Genomic DNA, 16653 nt, shown 5'->3' on the forward strand with positions numbered 1-16653 from the left:
AGAGGTGATCTCCCTGTGCTATGCGGCAGCTTCTCACTAGCTATCTAATTTTAAGTAATTTGCTCTTTATCCTAAGAGCCAGGGAAAGCTGTGAAAGTGTTTTAAAGCCGTGGGCGTTATAAAGAAAACACCAAATTTGTGTTTTGAAGAGATTGCTGTGGCTGCAGTATGAAGAGCGGATTGCAGGGGTGAAGTGGATGTTAAGCCATGTTTGCAGAAGAGCAGGAAGATGCTGGAAGGTGGAGGACTTGGTGACTGGGGAGAGGATGGGGTTTCTGGCTTGGGCTTCTTGAACACATTCCCAGTTGAACACACGTTAAGACCTCATCATCATCTGACCAGAGGAAGGTGTTTTCATCTTCTTACTGACTAGGGCAAGAATAAGGTCATCTAAAAATTACCCTACACATTGAACTGTTAACAATGGTGGGAATGGGACTGGAGAAGAGGATGGTAGAAAAAAGGGGGCACTTTTTACCATCAACATTTCTATATTATATGACTTCGACAATAAAAATGTGAGTACAAATACAAGCTTAAAACTGAATATAGAAATCCCATCAAATTATTTACAAATATACGTGAGAGAGTTAGGACTCTCTTGTTTTATGCCACTTAGAAATGGATTTTGAGCTCCCGAGAGCCCACTCCCAGCCATCTGCTTCTCAGGACTAATCTGCAATAGAAGGCTAGAAGGATTAAGAGTCCACACCGAATAAAGGCTACAGTATATATATATTTTTAAATCTTAAATTGTGATTAATATTTTCTCAATAAGATAAAAGCCTAACAGTGATAAATAGTGAGAGAGCTGAGACTAAACCATGCTTCTTCCTCATGTAATACATGAATGAGAAAGACCCAGAGAGAGGAAAGCTAACATTGACTTTGGACGAGACATTCAACAACATGTCCTTATAAAAAGGACATGTCCCGTGTCCTTTTTATAAAGATACATATGAAGCCCTTACTGAGTCTCAAAGAGTTAAATGTGCAAAGATTGTTGTCCATCAGAGTAGGATTCACATAATTCTGGGCAACAAACTCTTCGCTAGGTGGAGAGGGGGTGTCTAGTAAACTATTAAATGTGCCCTTCGAGGAATGTTATAGATTCAGCCAGTATGACATAACCGCATTCAAAGGTGGAATCTGGACCTGTTCCTCCACATAATCCATTTGCTTTTAGTTAACAGCATTATTAAGCTGCCTTTAAGTTTCTTTATATTCTACACCCCACTTGTGCTATTTGAGATAAATACCATTTAGAACACTGTGTTTTGTTTTGTTTTTGCATCCCACTTATTAACATTGTGCTGAGAATCTAAAATGGATACAGGAAAAGCAGAAATTTAAAAAATATGCACTAAAAAATAAGACCAGGGTTCACAAAAAGCGTAACTGCCAACAACTGTACAGACCTGTACAAAGCGCTCTCACATTTATTTCATTTTCTTCCACCTTTTGAGCCAGAGTCTTACTGCCGTGTCACCGATGAATGATCACGATCAGAGTCCTAACAACTTGCAAAGATTTTAATCTTCTGACTTGTGTGCTCTTCTTTCAACCATGCAATAGGGATACAATGTTCCTGGAAAGGAGCTGGATTAGAGCAATCTTAGGTAAATACGCACATACACAAGATGGAGTGCCGCACAGAACTCAAGGGCAGGGACGCATGTACAGCTGAGTCTCGCCTAAGCCGCCAGGAAACCAGGCAGTCCTCTGTGCCTGCCTGATGTCATCTTCTCACTCACTTCCTTTGCCTTCTGATTTTCCCAAGCCCATGCCCACACCAAGACTGCAGTCTCAGGCATGACACATGAGTTCAAAGGGTGTAACCCAGAATCTCAGTTGGAGTTCCAACACTACTGGGCAACATCTGACTGACCAAGCTTGGGTGAGAGGGGCACCCCTATTCAACTGACTCTAAATAAGGGATACATCTCAGCATTTTTAATGGCAAAAATGTCATACATTACTGAAACATCCAACAAGAGAGAACTTATTAGAAAATGACAGCACATCCACGATAAATATAATGCAGCCTTTAAAATGTAGAATTTTCAATGATCTGTAAAGTGCTTATATTAAGTGGAGGAAAAGACTGTAAAACAGTTAAGACACAGAAGTCAAGTGCATAGGCCAAAATAACAACAAAAACAAAAAATCCAGTGAGCTCTTGGTAGGGGGAATAATTTCCATTTTCCCTGTGTTTCTATATATTTTCCAAATCTGTCAAGAGTATGCTGCTATTGTAGTAAGATAATACAGTTTTAAAAACACTCAATTTCTTATTATGATTATTTCTGGGTGATGGAATTATGGATGATCTTTATTTTCTCGTTTTTTTCATTCATTCATTCATTCATTCGAATTGTCCATTTGTGGTAAAGACAATGTTTTGTGTTCAGCAGATCATTTTGGTTCTCCTCCTGGACACACCCAATGACTACATTTCCCCATCTCCCATATGGCCTGGGGTCATATGGCTGAGAAGCTTCTGGCCAATGGAAATGGGGAAAAGTGATGTGTGCCTTTCAGGCCTGCCTATAAACCCCTGCAGGATTTACCACTTTAGCTCCTCCCCTTCCAGGGCAAGTTTGAGGATTCAAAGCTGGCATTGTTACAAGATGAGCAAGTGTGAGTCCCTGGGAGACTTCTTGCCACGTTGAAGTAATGATGAAAACAGACAAAATCTACTGTTTGAAGTCACTGAGATGTTAGGATTGTTACAGCAGTTCATCTGTCCTAACGAATAGAGCATTACTATTATCCGCAGGAAAACAGAAACTAAAATACAAGCTTCCAAAATATAAACCTTCAATAGCAGTCCATGATCTATTGAAGGAAGTCCTCAAGATGGCATAAAAGGTCCCCTATTACCTGGTCCCATGCACTTCACATTCCAAAAATCTCACTGTTCCTCATAAAGGCTCCCAAAGCTCCTGGACCCATTCTTCCCCATTACAGTACCAATCACAACTGTATTGTAATTAGTTGGTTATTCATCAGTCCCTTTCACTAGACTGTGAGTTTCCACTAAGGCAGCAGTTGTCTTTCTTCTTCACAGGTATACCTTCAGTGCTTCATGCCATGTCCCGGGCATATAAAGGATGCTCAGTAAGTATCTGCTGAATGAATTAATAATGTGCTCCTAAATGTTCATAGCCCATAAAAACTATGAAATTTCAGAGCCCTGAAGGTAAGGAAAAGCAATTCTCACTTTATTAGAATATATTCTCTTCTAAAACAAATCCCCAATCTCTGAATACCTGACTAGCCGGCCTAAAGCTTTTACAGTATTACTGAAAAGAAACCAAGAGCCAGGAATCAAATAATATTCCTGTTAGACCAGAACTGGTTCCTAGACTAAATCCTTTATGGGTTTGTGATGCTTTAAAAGTTCTGACTTCTTAAATTCAGAATTGGAATTTGTCTCAGGAATTTACAGTGCAATTACTCTTAGATATTTAAAATAGGGGTGGATTCTAAATTATTTCAGATAGGAAACTACCTTAGAAATATAAGAATCACCACTATAACTCAAAATGCTCCATTTGTGAGAAGACATTCTCAAGAAAGCACTTTATGTTCCTTGGAAAGTTCAGATTTAATGACAGCCCTTCCATTAAATACAAAAGCATTATTCTAAAATGTTTAAACAGCATCTTTCAAGGTTGAGTCTTAGATGTTACTTTAATAGCATCCATAAAGAATGTAGTTACTTTAAAAATTTTTTATTTTTTTAAAAAAACTTTGACTTTACCCACTGTATATAGAGAACTGGATTTTTAAGAAATAGTTTCTTCTTTAACATGGATTATCTCAAGATATGAAGAACCAAATTACTCTTTGGTTTTATTATGTGGGAAAAACAACACACAGTCCTTTAGTCAAACAACTTTGTGATATTTATATTCCATTGCACAGGTATAGATTATACAAATTAGTAATACAAGTTATTTCTTAAATTCCAAACATTTTCTAAAATATTATTATACCAGATGCCTAGGATATTAAAACATCAAGGTGGAAATCATACTCTAAATAGTTAAATATGACACTGAAAATACTACACATTTTAATTAGAGGAAAATTAAAATGTGTGCTCAAATGCTCTAACAAACTAAGTAGCAGGGCAACAACTACAAATAAGTCACTGTGGTCCATTTTTACGTATGCATATATATGATTATTAGATAACCCCTCCTCTTGAAAATGCATAATTAAAACATTAAAATCTGGATAAATGAATTAATGAAATTTAAACTCTTCCTAAGATCTACGGTGAAATGTACTATTACCTATGACTTCATACAACTACTAATTCAAGATAAAAGACACCACACTTGGAAAGAAAAAAATATTTTTTAAAGATAATGGTTTTAATTGAGTTAATGAGATGAAAAACAGTGAAGCCCTGGGTTCTACTTACATGAAAGAAGATTTTAAAAAACAATCACTGCACAAAATACAAAGGGTGGGGTTATGCTGTGGTGTTAAATTTTTCTCCATAATGTTTTTCTTGACTGTTCAAGAACAAATTAAAGTTTCCACAGCAAATTTGTTTTCAAAATGCCGAATCATAGCACAATTGCTGACTTCGCGTTTCTGAATACCTGTTTGGAAGGGAAAATTTTTTAAATTTCTGATTCTTCAGTAATAAATATTCATGTTAATTTTCACAGTTATTATTTAGACATATAAAAATACTTTACTCTATATTCCATTAACTTCTATAGTTTGATTTTTTTTTAACACTGCAGAAAATAATTTCCCTCTCTTTTCTAAACTAAGTATCTTAACAGATGCTAGTAACAATAATAATGCCATACATATAAATTTATGACCTTGAAGGTAGTGAAAATGTTCTATATCTTGACTGTGGCGGTGATTTGCTAAAACTCAGAACTACACACTAAAAAGGGTGAATTGTATTATATGTAAAGTTATGACTTTAAAAAAAACTATGAACCATAAGATCATTTTAAAATGAAAGAAATCAAGCAGCAGGCTTCAGGTGACTCACCAGCCCAATGTGGGAGAACAGTATTATCAAAGGTGCTAACAAAAAGCCAGGAATGCACTTTAACTAGGTGCCACAATTTCAAAGAAATCACACCATAGTGTATCTGCATGGCACTCCTTACTTTCTAACGCTCTGTCACGTGTACTTTCATTTTATTTTTACAACGATCTTGAAAAAAAAATGGGGAGATAATGTCATCACGTGAGAAAACAAAGGTTAAGTGATTTGGCAAAGCTACATTAGTTGTGTCAATGCTCTTAATTCTTCAGCCAAATTCCTTTCGAACTAACCTGACTGTGGTTATCTTCAATGTGATCCAAAAGGCAAACTCTGCTTAGAACCTAGATCCCTGAGCATACAAATGAAGAGCTACTTTAGAGACCCTCTGGATAAGCAGAACCCTTGCACAGTACAGCTCAACCAAAGGGGTAGGATGGAAAGGTGGACTGGGTGGCCATATGCAAAGTGAGGTAAGAGCACCTCAAGGAAATGACATTTCACATTCACCTATTCTATCTGAAAAGAGTAGATTTAGAATTAAGATGATTCTTCAGAAATCTAGAAATACTATACAATGTACAATATAGTTTTATTTTCTCACTCACGGCAAGTGTATTGGTAACAATGACTAGCTTACATCTAAATCTAATTTAACACAATGAAGTGAAACAAACTTTTCTGCCAACATTTTAACATTAGAAAGTATTACCTTTAATGGTTTCTCTGCGTTGCAGTTTGTAAGTTTCCTTGTCATGGCACAGTCGATAAATATAGAAACCCAGGTGATCAATGTTTTCAATGCGATCAGTGATGACCATGTGTTCATGAATCAGATATGACTGAGGCAAATATGTCCCAGCCTACATTTGGAAAAGAATATATTACACAGATATCTCAAAACATACATTGAACAGACAAGGAAAACACACAAAATTCTTAGAGATTATAGTATAGAACAGAGATTGGCAAACTACTACCCACCATCTGTTTCTATAAATAAAGTTTTATTGGAATATAGTTGTGCCCATTTGTTTACATATTGTCTATGGCATCAAAACTGATTAGTTGCAACACAGATCTTATTTTTTAAAAGCCTACGATTTATTCTCTGGCCCTTTAGGAAAACTTAAATATAATTTTAGAAATTACATTTTAATTTCAACATATAAAGTACTAAAAGAAAAGAGACAAGGAAAAAACCCGAAACCACAGGTCTTAGTTCCTCGTTGTAAAATGCTTATTAGCCATACTGTCAGTAAGATGGGCTCCTATAGGGCTAATTTCTCAACAAGGAATTCCAAGATGCTGTAACAGCACCAACAGTAAGTATTTGAAAGTTTTATACCTTTATGTTAATAAGTAACTCCAATAGGTTCCTGGGTGGCATAACAATGGAAGTGTTCAGAGGAATCACGTAGCATTTATCCAGGTTAAGATCTAAATAGGCTGTGAGTTTCTGGGAAGAAAAAGATATATTTTCATTAGATTAATGTACAAATATTACCAATATACAGACAGGCAGCAACTGGATTTTTCAGAGTAACTTGTACTATTAGAATGTGTAAATCACCTGCATTTCAACAAATCAAGAATTTGGTGGGGTAGGAGTGGAAATAGTAATGGGAGAGGCAATTTTGCTACTAGTAAATACAGTTCTTATCAGATAACAACAAACTATTAAAATTAACTCAAATAAACTATCACTTGATTAAGAGACTTAGTCCCCAGTCCCCTCACTTATAAACCCTAATGCCCTCCAAGGCATCCATCTATTGTATATAAAAATTTTCTCTCCTATGCATCTAGAATAGTACTAACTAGTTACTACCATCCATAGAGAACTAAGTCAATTAAATGATTTTGTGTTCTTGCGGTTCAGATGAGAAACCTGATTGAGAAAGACTATCTCATAGGATGGTTTTGAGGAGTAAAATGAGTTAAACTATACCATGTAAACATTTAGATTTCTAAAAGCAATTTAGCAGCAAAGGAAGAACAGCATATGGTGTGTATTAAGACAGACAAGGTAGGTTCACTGAGGGTCTGCTTCAGACAGAAAGCCCATCAAATGTTGGAGTTTATCTTGCAGGGTAGAAGAAACCCAAGGCCATTTTTTTAAAAAGTAAACCATAAATAGAATAAATTAGCAAATACTGAAAATGAAACTACAAAATCATCAATTAAGGAACTTGCATTCTTTTTACAGTTCAGGGCACCTGGCTCACCTTGTTAAAATCATGAACAATGTTGGCAGGATCACTATCTGCAAACTCTGGTACAGGCACGCTGATGAATTCAACCTCATCTTCCTCAAAGATCTTAATATTTTCCTCAATGGTCTGGTAGCGAGCAGCTGGGGCATCTGCAGAAGGCTCATTTAAGATGACATCATCTTTGATGTACTTTATTCCACAGTAGTAGACGTCATCTGGCTACAGAGAGTTTAAACACTACTTCAGCAATTCAGTGGAAGACAGGTTTTTAAATGTAAGTATTACTTAAGCTGCCACCTTTACCTACATAGCATTTTGCTTGCAAACTCTTACTTTTAGATGACAAGTCAGACAGTTTAATTACAGCGTTAACACATTCTTTAAGATCAGGTTTTAAAGTACTGTAAAAAACCGGTTTCAGAAGGAGAAAAGCAGCTGATTTCTCCTTTACTTTTTGTGTTCGACAAAAACAGAATACAAAAGCAATTATCCATCTGGTGACAAGTAAATGTGAAGAAACACACAGGCCTATTTCTACCTGTAAGCCTTATTTTTATAAAAGAATATATTCAGAAACCAGTAATGTTTTTCTGACAGAACATACTTCTAAAACTTTTTGATGTGATTCACTTATTACATGATTTTTCTCTCATTAGCCAAAAGAGGGATAGTTTTTCTGGAATTTCCACAGGCGTACAAGTAGTTCTGATTTTGCCTTAAAATATATCACAATTAAGTGGAAAATATCAGATTATAGCAAATCATTATAAAGATTTTTTTAAAGTATGCATATATAATAAAGATTAGGAGCATATAACAAAAATGTTAGGTCAACAAATATCTCTGGACAGTGGAATCGCAAATGATTTCTTTTATATAAAAATACATTTCTTGTAAAAAACTGCATTAGAAAGATGACTAGTATTTCACTAACATCTATCAACATGCCATTATCTCAAAAAATACAGAAAATGAGCACAAAATTTACACATCCTCTGTAGAATATTTCATTTTCTAAATAAAATCTATTTGTCAGCAGTTTCTCCAAACTCTGGTATGTTAAAAGAAGTAAACATACTGAATTATTGTCAGAGAAATATATCACAAAACAGAGATCATAAATCATAATCATTGTAATCAGAAGAAAAAATGTCTTAATTCACTGGGATTACTATTCTGTAATAAATTATAAACAACTTTTATCCTAAATTACTTCATCATTATTGCTGAAATAACATTCTTAAGAGAAACCAATGACTGGGGAAGAGGCAGAGAGAAGTGGAACCACTATACTCTGGGCCCAGGAGCAAAAGGCTATTGTGGGGAAGCCCAAAATGTCTATCAAATTATAGTTTATCAAGATGACATTTGATGCTGGTGTATCTATTCAACTGGCAATTGAAAATACTATAACTTAGCTATTAATTATGGTAGGAAAATTGAGGGTTAGTCAATTTTGAAAAATCATTCAGCAATCTATACCCTTTAGTCAGCAAAACAATGTTATTCTGCTTTTAGTGACCGTCTAATAGGTTCAGCAAACTTATGCTCAGAAGATTTTTTAACATAACTGTAAAATAGGACCACCACTCTGACTAAAGGCCACAGACAAAAAAGCACAGGCTTAGAAAAGGTTTGGGCCAATTTTCTAATACATGTGAAGGAAAGACAAAAATGTCCCTAGCATTTTCCCACTTACTTGAAGTGCAAAATATTTGTACAGGTATGCTCCTCCTAGAATGACACCTGCAAGCATAAATGCCAGTCCAAAGCACATGCACCAACACCAGGCTCTTCTTTGGCCAACTGGTACCACTTCATCTGGGTCCTAAAATATGAAAAAGACTGATGATCAATATCTTATCTCCAGTCAGAATCACAGAAATGTCAAGCCTGAAAGAAACCTTAATAATTATCATTTTATAAACAAAGATACAAAGACCAAAGGAGTCAGGTTGCTAATCAAAATCCACCCAGGAATGATTAAGTGGTGGTACCAGGACCCAGCCCAATGCCTCCTGAGCTGAGACACCTGAGCAATAAATTACATACTCCACAATTTCTATTTTCTGTGCCTAACTTTTAGTGATTAAAATATCTTCTAATATTTAAAAATTCAGAAGAGGCTACAATACAACTTGGTCATGCAAAATTATGGTGCTGAGTCTTGTGTATTACAATGTCAGGGTATATGAGATTATTTATAAAATTATGTGTTAGCCTGCTGCAGGTAATTAGTATTTCATACTAGGTACAAAGCCATTCCTAACCAAACACAAGAAAAATTTACAGGAAAACTGGGGACAGACCAAATAATATTAAGCAGATTCTTTAAACAATTAGAATCTCAAAAAAGTAGGACAAATGTATTTAAAATAATCCTGTAATTCCACTGCTCTACCCTAAAGAATCCCAGTTTAACAAAGTTCTTCATTTTTAAGATATCAGTAGAAGCAGTAGAAAACTGAGGAAAGATTTAGTAAGAAAAACTTATTAAGTCAAGAGACATACAACTAGCACACAATTGTTAGAATTCTGATTTTGACCCCCCTCAAGGAAATAATTTAGCACTGGAACATCATCTAGGGTCAGGATATTGTCAGATACACTCCTTGCCCTTCTAACTCAGGCCCTCTACTGTCGCTTCAGAGTTATAGCTAATTTCTTATTTGTGCCCATGTTCATGTGCAAAGAGCTGACAAACAAATGAGATTAGCTGCTGGTGTTATATAACCAGTGGCTCAAGAAATAGTACAGACAGCAAAAGAAAGGCTCCAATTGACTTGAAACCAAATAATAAAAGATGATCTAGTAAGTAGTATGTGTGTACAGCCCTTCAAGTATATAACTCTATCCTTTACTTGGAAAACTCAATATGGGATGGATTAAGGGAGAAAGTAGACTTGACCTACACCTCCATAGATAAATAGGATATAACTTAAAAGTTAGGAAGAAAACCTGTATGAACAATGCTGGATACGGCTGAAGCAAGAATTCAGTGAGGAAAGAATGAAAGCTAAGGTTATGTTTTCAATTCTAAGATAAGGAATTTTAACTTGATAATACCGGGGAAAAGCCCAAGCCCAGATGTCCCAGCCAACCAAGAACAATTTAAGGCGCTTGGGTTGGTTGAGGTTTAAACACAGAATTTAACACTGTAGAAAAAATGCCATTCAATCTAAGGACTGGCTCAAACACTGTGAGAGCATCACACTTCGCTAGGCATACCTGTCAATGTATGGTATGTACACTCAAGACAACAAGTACACTGCAAGGAAGTAGTGTGTACTGAGAATAAATCTAGAGGAATTTATCAAGCCATACAAGATACCCATCTGTGAACAGAAAATTACAAGAATTCCACAGGAGTCATAAGGTATTACGAAACCTGAACGATGAAGTACATGTAGTGTTTTGCTTGAGCCCTTGTCTGAGATGAGAAACAGTTCCTAGCATAATTAATTTTAGGGTGGAGGGAGGGTGGGGAGACGAGAATGACAGATGGAAATAGTCATTTTTAAACATTTGGTATCAGCTGCTGAGACAGTCAAATGTGTGTACAACACGCCCCTGTTTGGCAGGCTCTCTTCACTAGCAGCACTTAAAGGGATAGCCAAAGAGCATGCCCAGACACTCGGAAAAGAATATGCAGCCCCGAAGGTTAAACTGATAACAGTGTCCAGGCCTTTTGCTCTACCATTTTTAGCAGGTCAACAAACAATATTTTCAAGAATAAATTATAAACGTCTACTATGTGCCAAGAGCTGTGCTAGGACTGGGCATGTAGCCTCTGCCAAGAAAGAGATCACTCAGATCAGCCTGGAAAACAAATATACAAAAAACATAAATATGCCATAGGCTCTAACAGGAGAATGTAGAAAGCACAGAAGAAGGGCTGATTGGGAGAAGACTTCCCAGGGGAGAAAATACTGGAGAAGAATGAAGGACGAATACTTATTACCCATGCAGAAGACAGAATGAAAGGGCATTATGTGTAGGGCAAAGAATGAATAAAATCATGGGGCCAGAATGCATGACATCTCCACGGGTCACATGTGGTACGGCTGGAGTGCCCAGTATGGCGGTGAGGGGTACAGGGGCGAGAATGGAGAGGTTACTGGGGCAGGTCACAAAGGGACTTTGTGTAACATGCTATGGAGTCTGAATTCTCATGTTCATTCAAGAATCACATCTCAGGACTATGACAATAAAACAAAAATTTTTAATTTCTCAGAATCTAACTTATAACTTATAAAAATGACCTGTACTCACAGGTCATTTGTTCAGCACCTCAACCACGTGAACCATGGCTTAAGAATCAGGAAATACAAGTCTGAATCTCCAAATTACAGACCCAAAGTCCATGCACCACAATCATCTATTTCATAAAAGAGGTATCAGGTCTTTAAAGTCTGTCTAGTCTCTTTTTTTCTCTAAATTTCTATAAGGTTAGCATGGTAGCACCAAGCCAACCATGGCACTTAGTTGGCACTCAACTAATATTTGATGAGGGAGTAGAATGTAGAAAAAATTTTTTAAAAGCTTGGTTATTTATTTTATTAATGACCCCAAAGTTACACATCAGCAGCCAGCGTGACAATGAAAGGTGGGGGCAACATAAGAATTTATGACGCACAGGAGACTGTGGCTCTTTAGCAAAGAATAGTAGCCCTAAGCACGCAGCCCAGTTCAACATTAAGGGCCTGTTATTTGCAATGTACTGTGCTAGATCCTGTGAGAAATTCAAACGTGATTAAGACATGGTTGAAATCTTAAGCAATTCACAGTCAAAATTAACAGTATGCATGACAAATAAATGACGCTCCTTGTTACAGTCTGAGTCACAGAGAAGGTTAAGTATATTCAAGATAGAAATGTTGTTAACCTAAGTGATTTAAAAATGCATTTTAAATAATTAAATTTTAAAACTTGAAAGAGTATACTTAGAGAAAAAAGCCACATGTTAAGATTTAAGAAAAACCCCACATGACCATCTCAAAATATGTAGAAAATGCATTTGATAAATTGTAACTCCCATTCATAATAAAATCTCTTTGCAAACCAGAAGAGGTGAAATTCTTTAACATGAAAAAGGCTAATGATCAAAAATCTACAGCAAACCTCATATTTAATGGTGAAACTTCAGAATTAAACCATACCCTTTCAAGTCAGGAATATGAGAATGCCCACTAAAACTGATTCTTTGTTTTCATTCAACATTGTACTAGAGATCCTAGGTAGTACACAAATGATAGAACATGAACTGATTAAAAGATTAGAAAAAAGAATACAAAGCTGTGATTATGTTAAATGATATAACTGTCTATGTAGAAAATCTGAGAAAGTCACATTATTCAAACTAATTAAGAGTTCAGCAAAAATTGCTGAAGATCAGTAATTAAAAATCAACTGAGTCAAAGATTTACACATAAATAGTCCTAGCATCATTATTTATAATAGCCCCACACCAGAAACAACACAACTATCCACTAACTGATGAATGGATAAATAAAGTGTGATATATTCATACTGAATCTCAAAAACACTACAGTGAAAAAAACTCCAACACAGAAGACTACCTATGAAAAGGAAAAACTATAATGACAAAAAACAGCTTAGTGGCTGTCACGGTGAAAGGAAGATGGAAGAAGTATGAGGAAATTTTTTAGGGTGATGGAAATGTTTCATATCTTGATTATGGTGGTGGATACATGACTTTATACAATGAAGATAAATTCAATCAAACTGTACACATAAAATAGGTGCATTTTACTGCATGTAAATTTTATTTTAATATGGGGAATGAGAGAAAAAAAATACCAACTGAGTTCCTATATACCAGGCAATAAAAGAAAGTCTAACAACACCAAGTGCTGGAGAAAGTGTGGAACAATGGGAATTGAGGACTTTCGCATAGTAGACAGGAGCTGGTACAAATGTTTTGAATAACAATTTGGCAGTACCTAATACAATTAAAGATACATATATCTTATGACCCAGTAATTCCATTCCTAATAACATAACCCTAGATAAACACTTTTGTACACAAAAAGAGGCTCAATAATGATTACTGCAGAATGGTCATTAAGAAAAAAAATTGGAAATAACCTAACGTCCACAAGTAAAGAATAAAGTATTATGGGTTCATATAATTAAAGTCTAAATGAAACCAACTAGCACTGTTAATTTTGAGATTAATCTCCGAAACATAATGCTAAAGCAAAAAAATAAAAAAAAAAAACCACCATATATTGAAGACTTAAAAAACATAAAAGGAAAAAAGCATATAAATGGTACTACAAATTCTTTGTTTTTATATGCTTGGATTATTTCATAATTAACAACAAAAATCATAAAAATCATAAGAAAAAGGAAAACCACTCATGAACAAGAGCAACTTCACTGGGATATATAACTTTACTTGGCCTCATTTAAAACAAGTCATAGACATTTCCTCCCCTTGTACTGCAATAAAACTGGTGCACCTTAAATGATGCTGGTAAAGTAAAAGAACTCCCACAGGTGCTGTACAATTATCACCTCATTAATCTTCCTAAAACCTCAAGTTTTTACCCCAGTTTATAAATGAAGACACTGAAGCACACACTGGCCTATAATCACCCCTCAACAGTAGGTATAGAAAGAAGCAGCTTCAAAAGCATTCTCACTCTTGCACTGTACTAATTTCTGGTTCGAATAAATCTTATCATATGATAATAAAATTACTTAACCAATTATATCTTAAGCAAAATGAAGAGTAAATTCTGTTCTGGTACTTCAATTAGTTAAGAATTAGGTCACCTCAATCAGTTCCCTAAGAGGCTTCAGTAAATGTGCTTCAATTATAAACTTAACTCAGACAAAATGCAATGGTTTTCATATAATTTTTATTCTGTGCCCATACTAACAACTCACACTTCACGTCCTCTGGCATCTCTATGCGAGCCTTCTTTGTAGAATGAATGAAGAGACACTTTTTCAGAGCTCCTAGACATACTATTTTGCATTATTAGAGCAAATGCAACAACACCACTTTAGGAACCAGAATACTAAAGAAGAAAATATCTCTTAGGGTTAAAAATCGTATTACAAAAAAGAAAAGGAAAAAAAGAGATGGCATAAAACACTTTATATTTAAAAACAGAAATACAGAAAAGAATCAATACAATTTATTCAACTCAGAGTAGCATAAGCTACTGAACCTTCAGAAATAGATTTATATAGAAATATGTGCTTTTAAAAACACATTCAGTAATATCAATAAATAGGGGATGCACAGGCCAGCTGCCCATGGATGTGTTGTTTGGCCTGTACACTGTTTTACAAAATACAGAATTAGCTGCCAACATTAAATATATATATAATAATTCAAATTTTCACAGATTTCTCATCAATGTTCTGGTTTCCTCAACTCCTCCCTCATCATTTTTCTTCCTAGTGAAGACCAAACATACCAAGTACTTTTCTACAGTGTTGCTTGGTTTTGAACCTTGATCTTCATTTCCAGCTATGACTGGGTATGCTTCCTTCTGAGAACCTAGTTTTAAACTACTTCTCCATATAGAAGGATTTTGAGTTCTGGGTTTTAGAGACTGGATTAATATGGTGAATAAAGCAGCTGAATCCTTTAAGTGACAGAACAGGTATTCTTTTGCAAAGAACAAATCCAAGCATGAATGGCATAAGCAAATCAAAAATGGTGACAGAGAGAAGCTGGGATTGGACAAGCTCAGAAAAACCACAGTCCAAGAGCTATGGGAATAAAAGATGTTCTAGACAACACCCAGTTCTCCGGATAGACAGAAACAATGAGAATGACAGAAACTCACGGTATAATACCATCTGTATGAGGTTCTGGCTAAAGGTAAACTATAGGAACAGAAAACTGGGACAGGTGTGAGACTCAGGATTGACTACCAAGTGATATTAAAGAACATTTTGGGTGAAGAAAATATTCTGCATCTTGACTGCAGTTATTACACAAATGCATGTATTTGTCAAAATTAACAGAACAGTATAAAGCTAGAAAGGCTGAAAATTTCAGTATGTAACTAATACTCCAGTATATTCGAATTCCTCTCCTTTCCTAACTTATGAGGAGCAAGGAGAGTGTTTTTTCCTAAGAGCTCATTAAATGATACTGAAGAAGATGAAAAAGATATAAACTTTTAAGAAAGATAAGGATGAAAAGACTGATAGCAGACAAGAAATGTCAAATTTTGGAGGATGGGAAACAGACAGACAAGTGGTATTTTAACTTCTCTGTCTCAATCACCTCATCATTAATGGATTAATAATAGCACCAATCTCATAGGGTTAGTGTGGGGATTAAATGAGGAAATACAACTGAAGTATTTAGATCACTGCTTGGCACACAGTAAATAGTAAGTGCTAAATAAGTGACAGCTATTAGTATTATCCCCACCACCATCTGACTTAGCTGGGAAAGGTAAGCTGAAACAGGTATCTTCTTGGAGTAAAGCCAATAAAAAGTAATCTACACCTTTCATTTTTTAATATTCCTTCTTTTTTCCTTTCATAATACTTTATTGATGCACAGAAATAAATTTAACTTGTTTTGTTAAAATATACTCATTAAATTAAATTAATTAAAATTGCTTACAAACTCTTAAAATATGTTCACCCTTAAAAAAACAAACAAACAAAAAAGCAATCTACAGCAAAATACTGAAAAGGCCAATTAAAAAAGGCATTACTGGAGAGGAAAAGAAAATGACTTCCCATTCCAATAAGAATTCAAAAATAAAAACCTTGGTCATCATTTAAGATCTACTTAAAAAAATTTCCAAAATGTTTTCTTAACTATACTCTTTGAACCACAGAACTTACACAGGCAATCGCTTCAACTGATTACCATCACGTAGGATACGAGTGCCATCCATTTACCACTGGTACATGTCCTATTCAGCTGGCTTCTACATTAGTTTTCTTTTCCCAGCATGGAAAAAAGCAACAAAAAGACATGATCCAGCAACCTGTTCACCATTAATAGCATTAATTCATTACCAAATATATTCTGCTATATGTAAAACACAAAAATCTATGGCTAAGAAGCTAAAAATCTATAAAGACACCAAACATTTGTTTGCATTTTCTCTTGCTCATTTAAATCAGTACTCTGAATTTTATTTTCTCATTTGACTTTTCAGGTAAGATTGATACTATCTCAACTATGGTGAGAAAGTTCACATGAGAAATCTTATGTCTGAAATGCAAAAAGGGAACAGCTTTCCAAGTGATTGGCATTATATGGATATTAACGTTACTGCGTTACTTTACACTTGGAATAGGGAGAGATTTTTTTTTTGTGTGTGTGTGTGGTATGCGGGCCTCCCTCTGCTGCGGCCTCTCCCGTTGCGGAGCACAGGCTCCGGACGCGCAGGCTCAGCG

General features: G+C 35.4%; 1 protein-coding gene across 1 annotated transcript in view; it reads right to left on the reverse strand.

Moving 5' to 3' along the window:
• Positions 1–4364: 4364 nt before the first annotated feature.
• Positions 4365–16653, reverse strand: part of ITM2B (integral membrane protein 2B) — a 24305-nt gene continuing 12016 nt past the window's right edge. The window contains exons 2-6 of the mRNA XM_024125871.3: positions 8942–9070; positions 7255–7461; positions 6375–6485; positions 5739–5889; positions 4365–4619 (exon numbers count right to left, since the gene is read on the reverse strand). Coding sequence (XP_023981639.1) covers positions 4534–4619; positions 5739–5889; positions 6375–6485; positions 7255–7461; positions 8942–9070 — 684 coding nt within the window. The 3' untranslated portion in view covers positions 4365–4533. The remainder of the gene's footprint in view (positions 4620–5738; positions 5890–6374; positions 6486–7254; positions 7462–8941; positions 9071–16653) is intronic.

Source organism: Physeter macrocephalus, chromosome 13 (assembly GCF_002837175.3).
Source record: "Physeter macrocephalus isolate SW-GA chromosome 13, ASM283717v5, whole genome shotgun sequence".
NCBI classification, from domain to species: Eukaryota; Metazoa; Chordata; class Mammalia; order Artiodactyla; family Physeteridae; genus Physeter; species Physeter macrocephalus.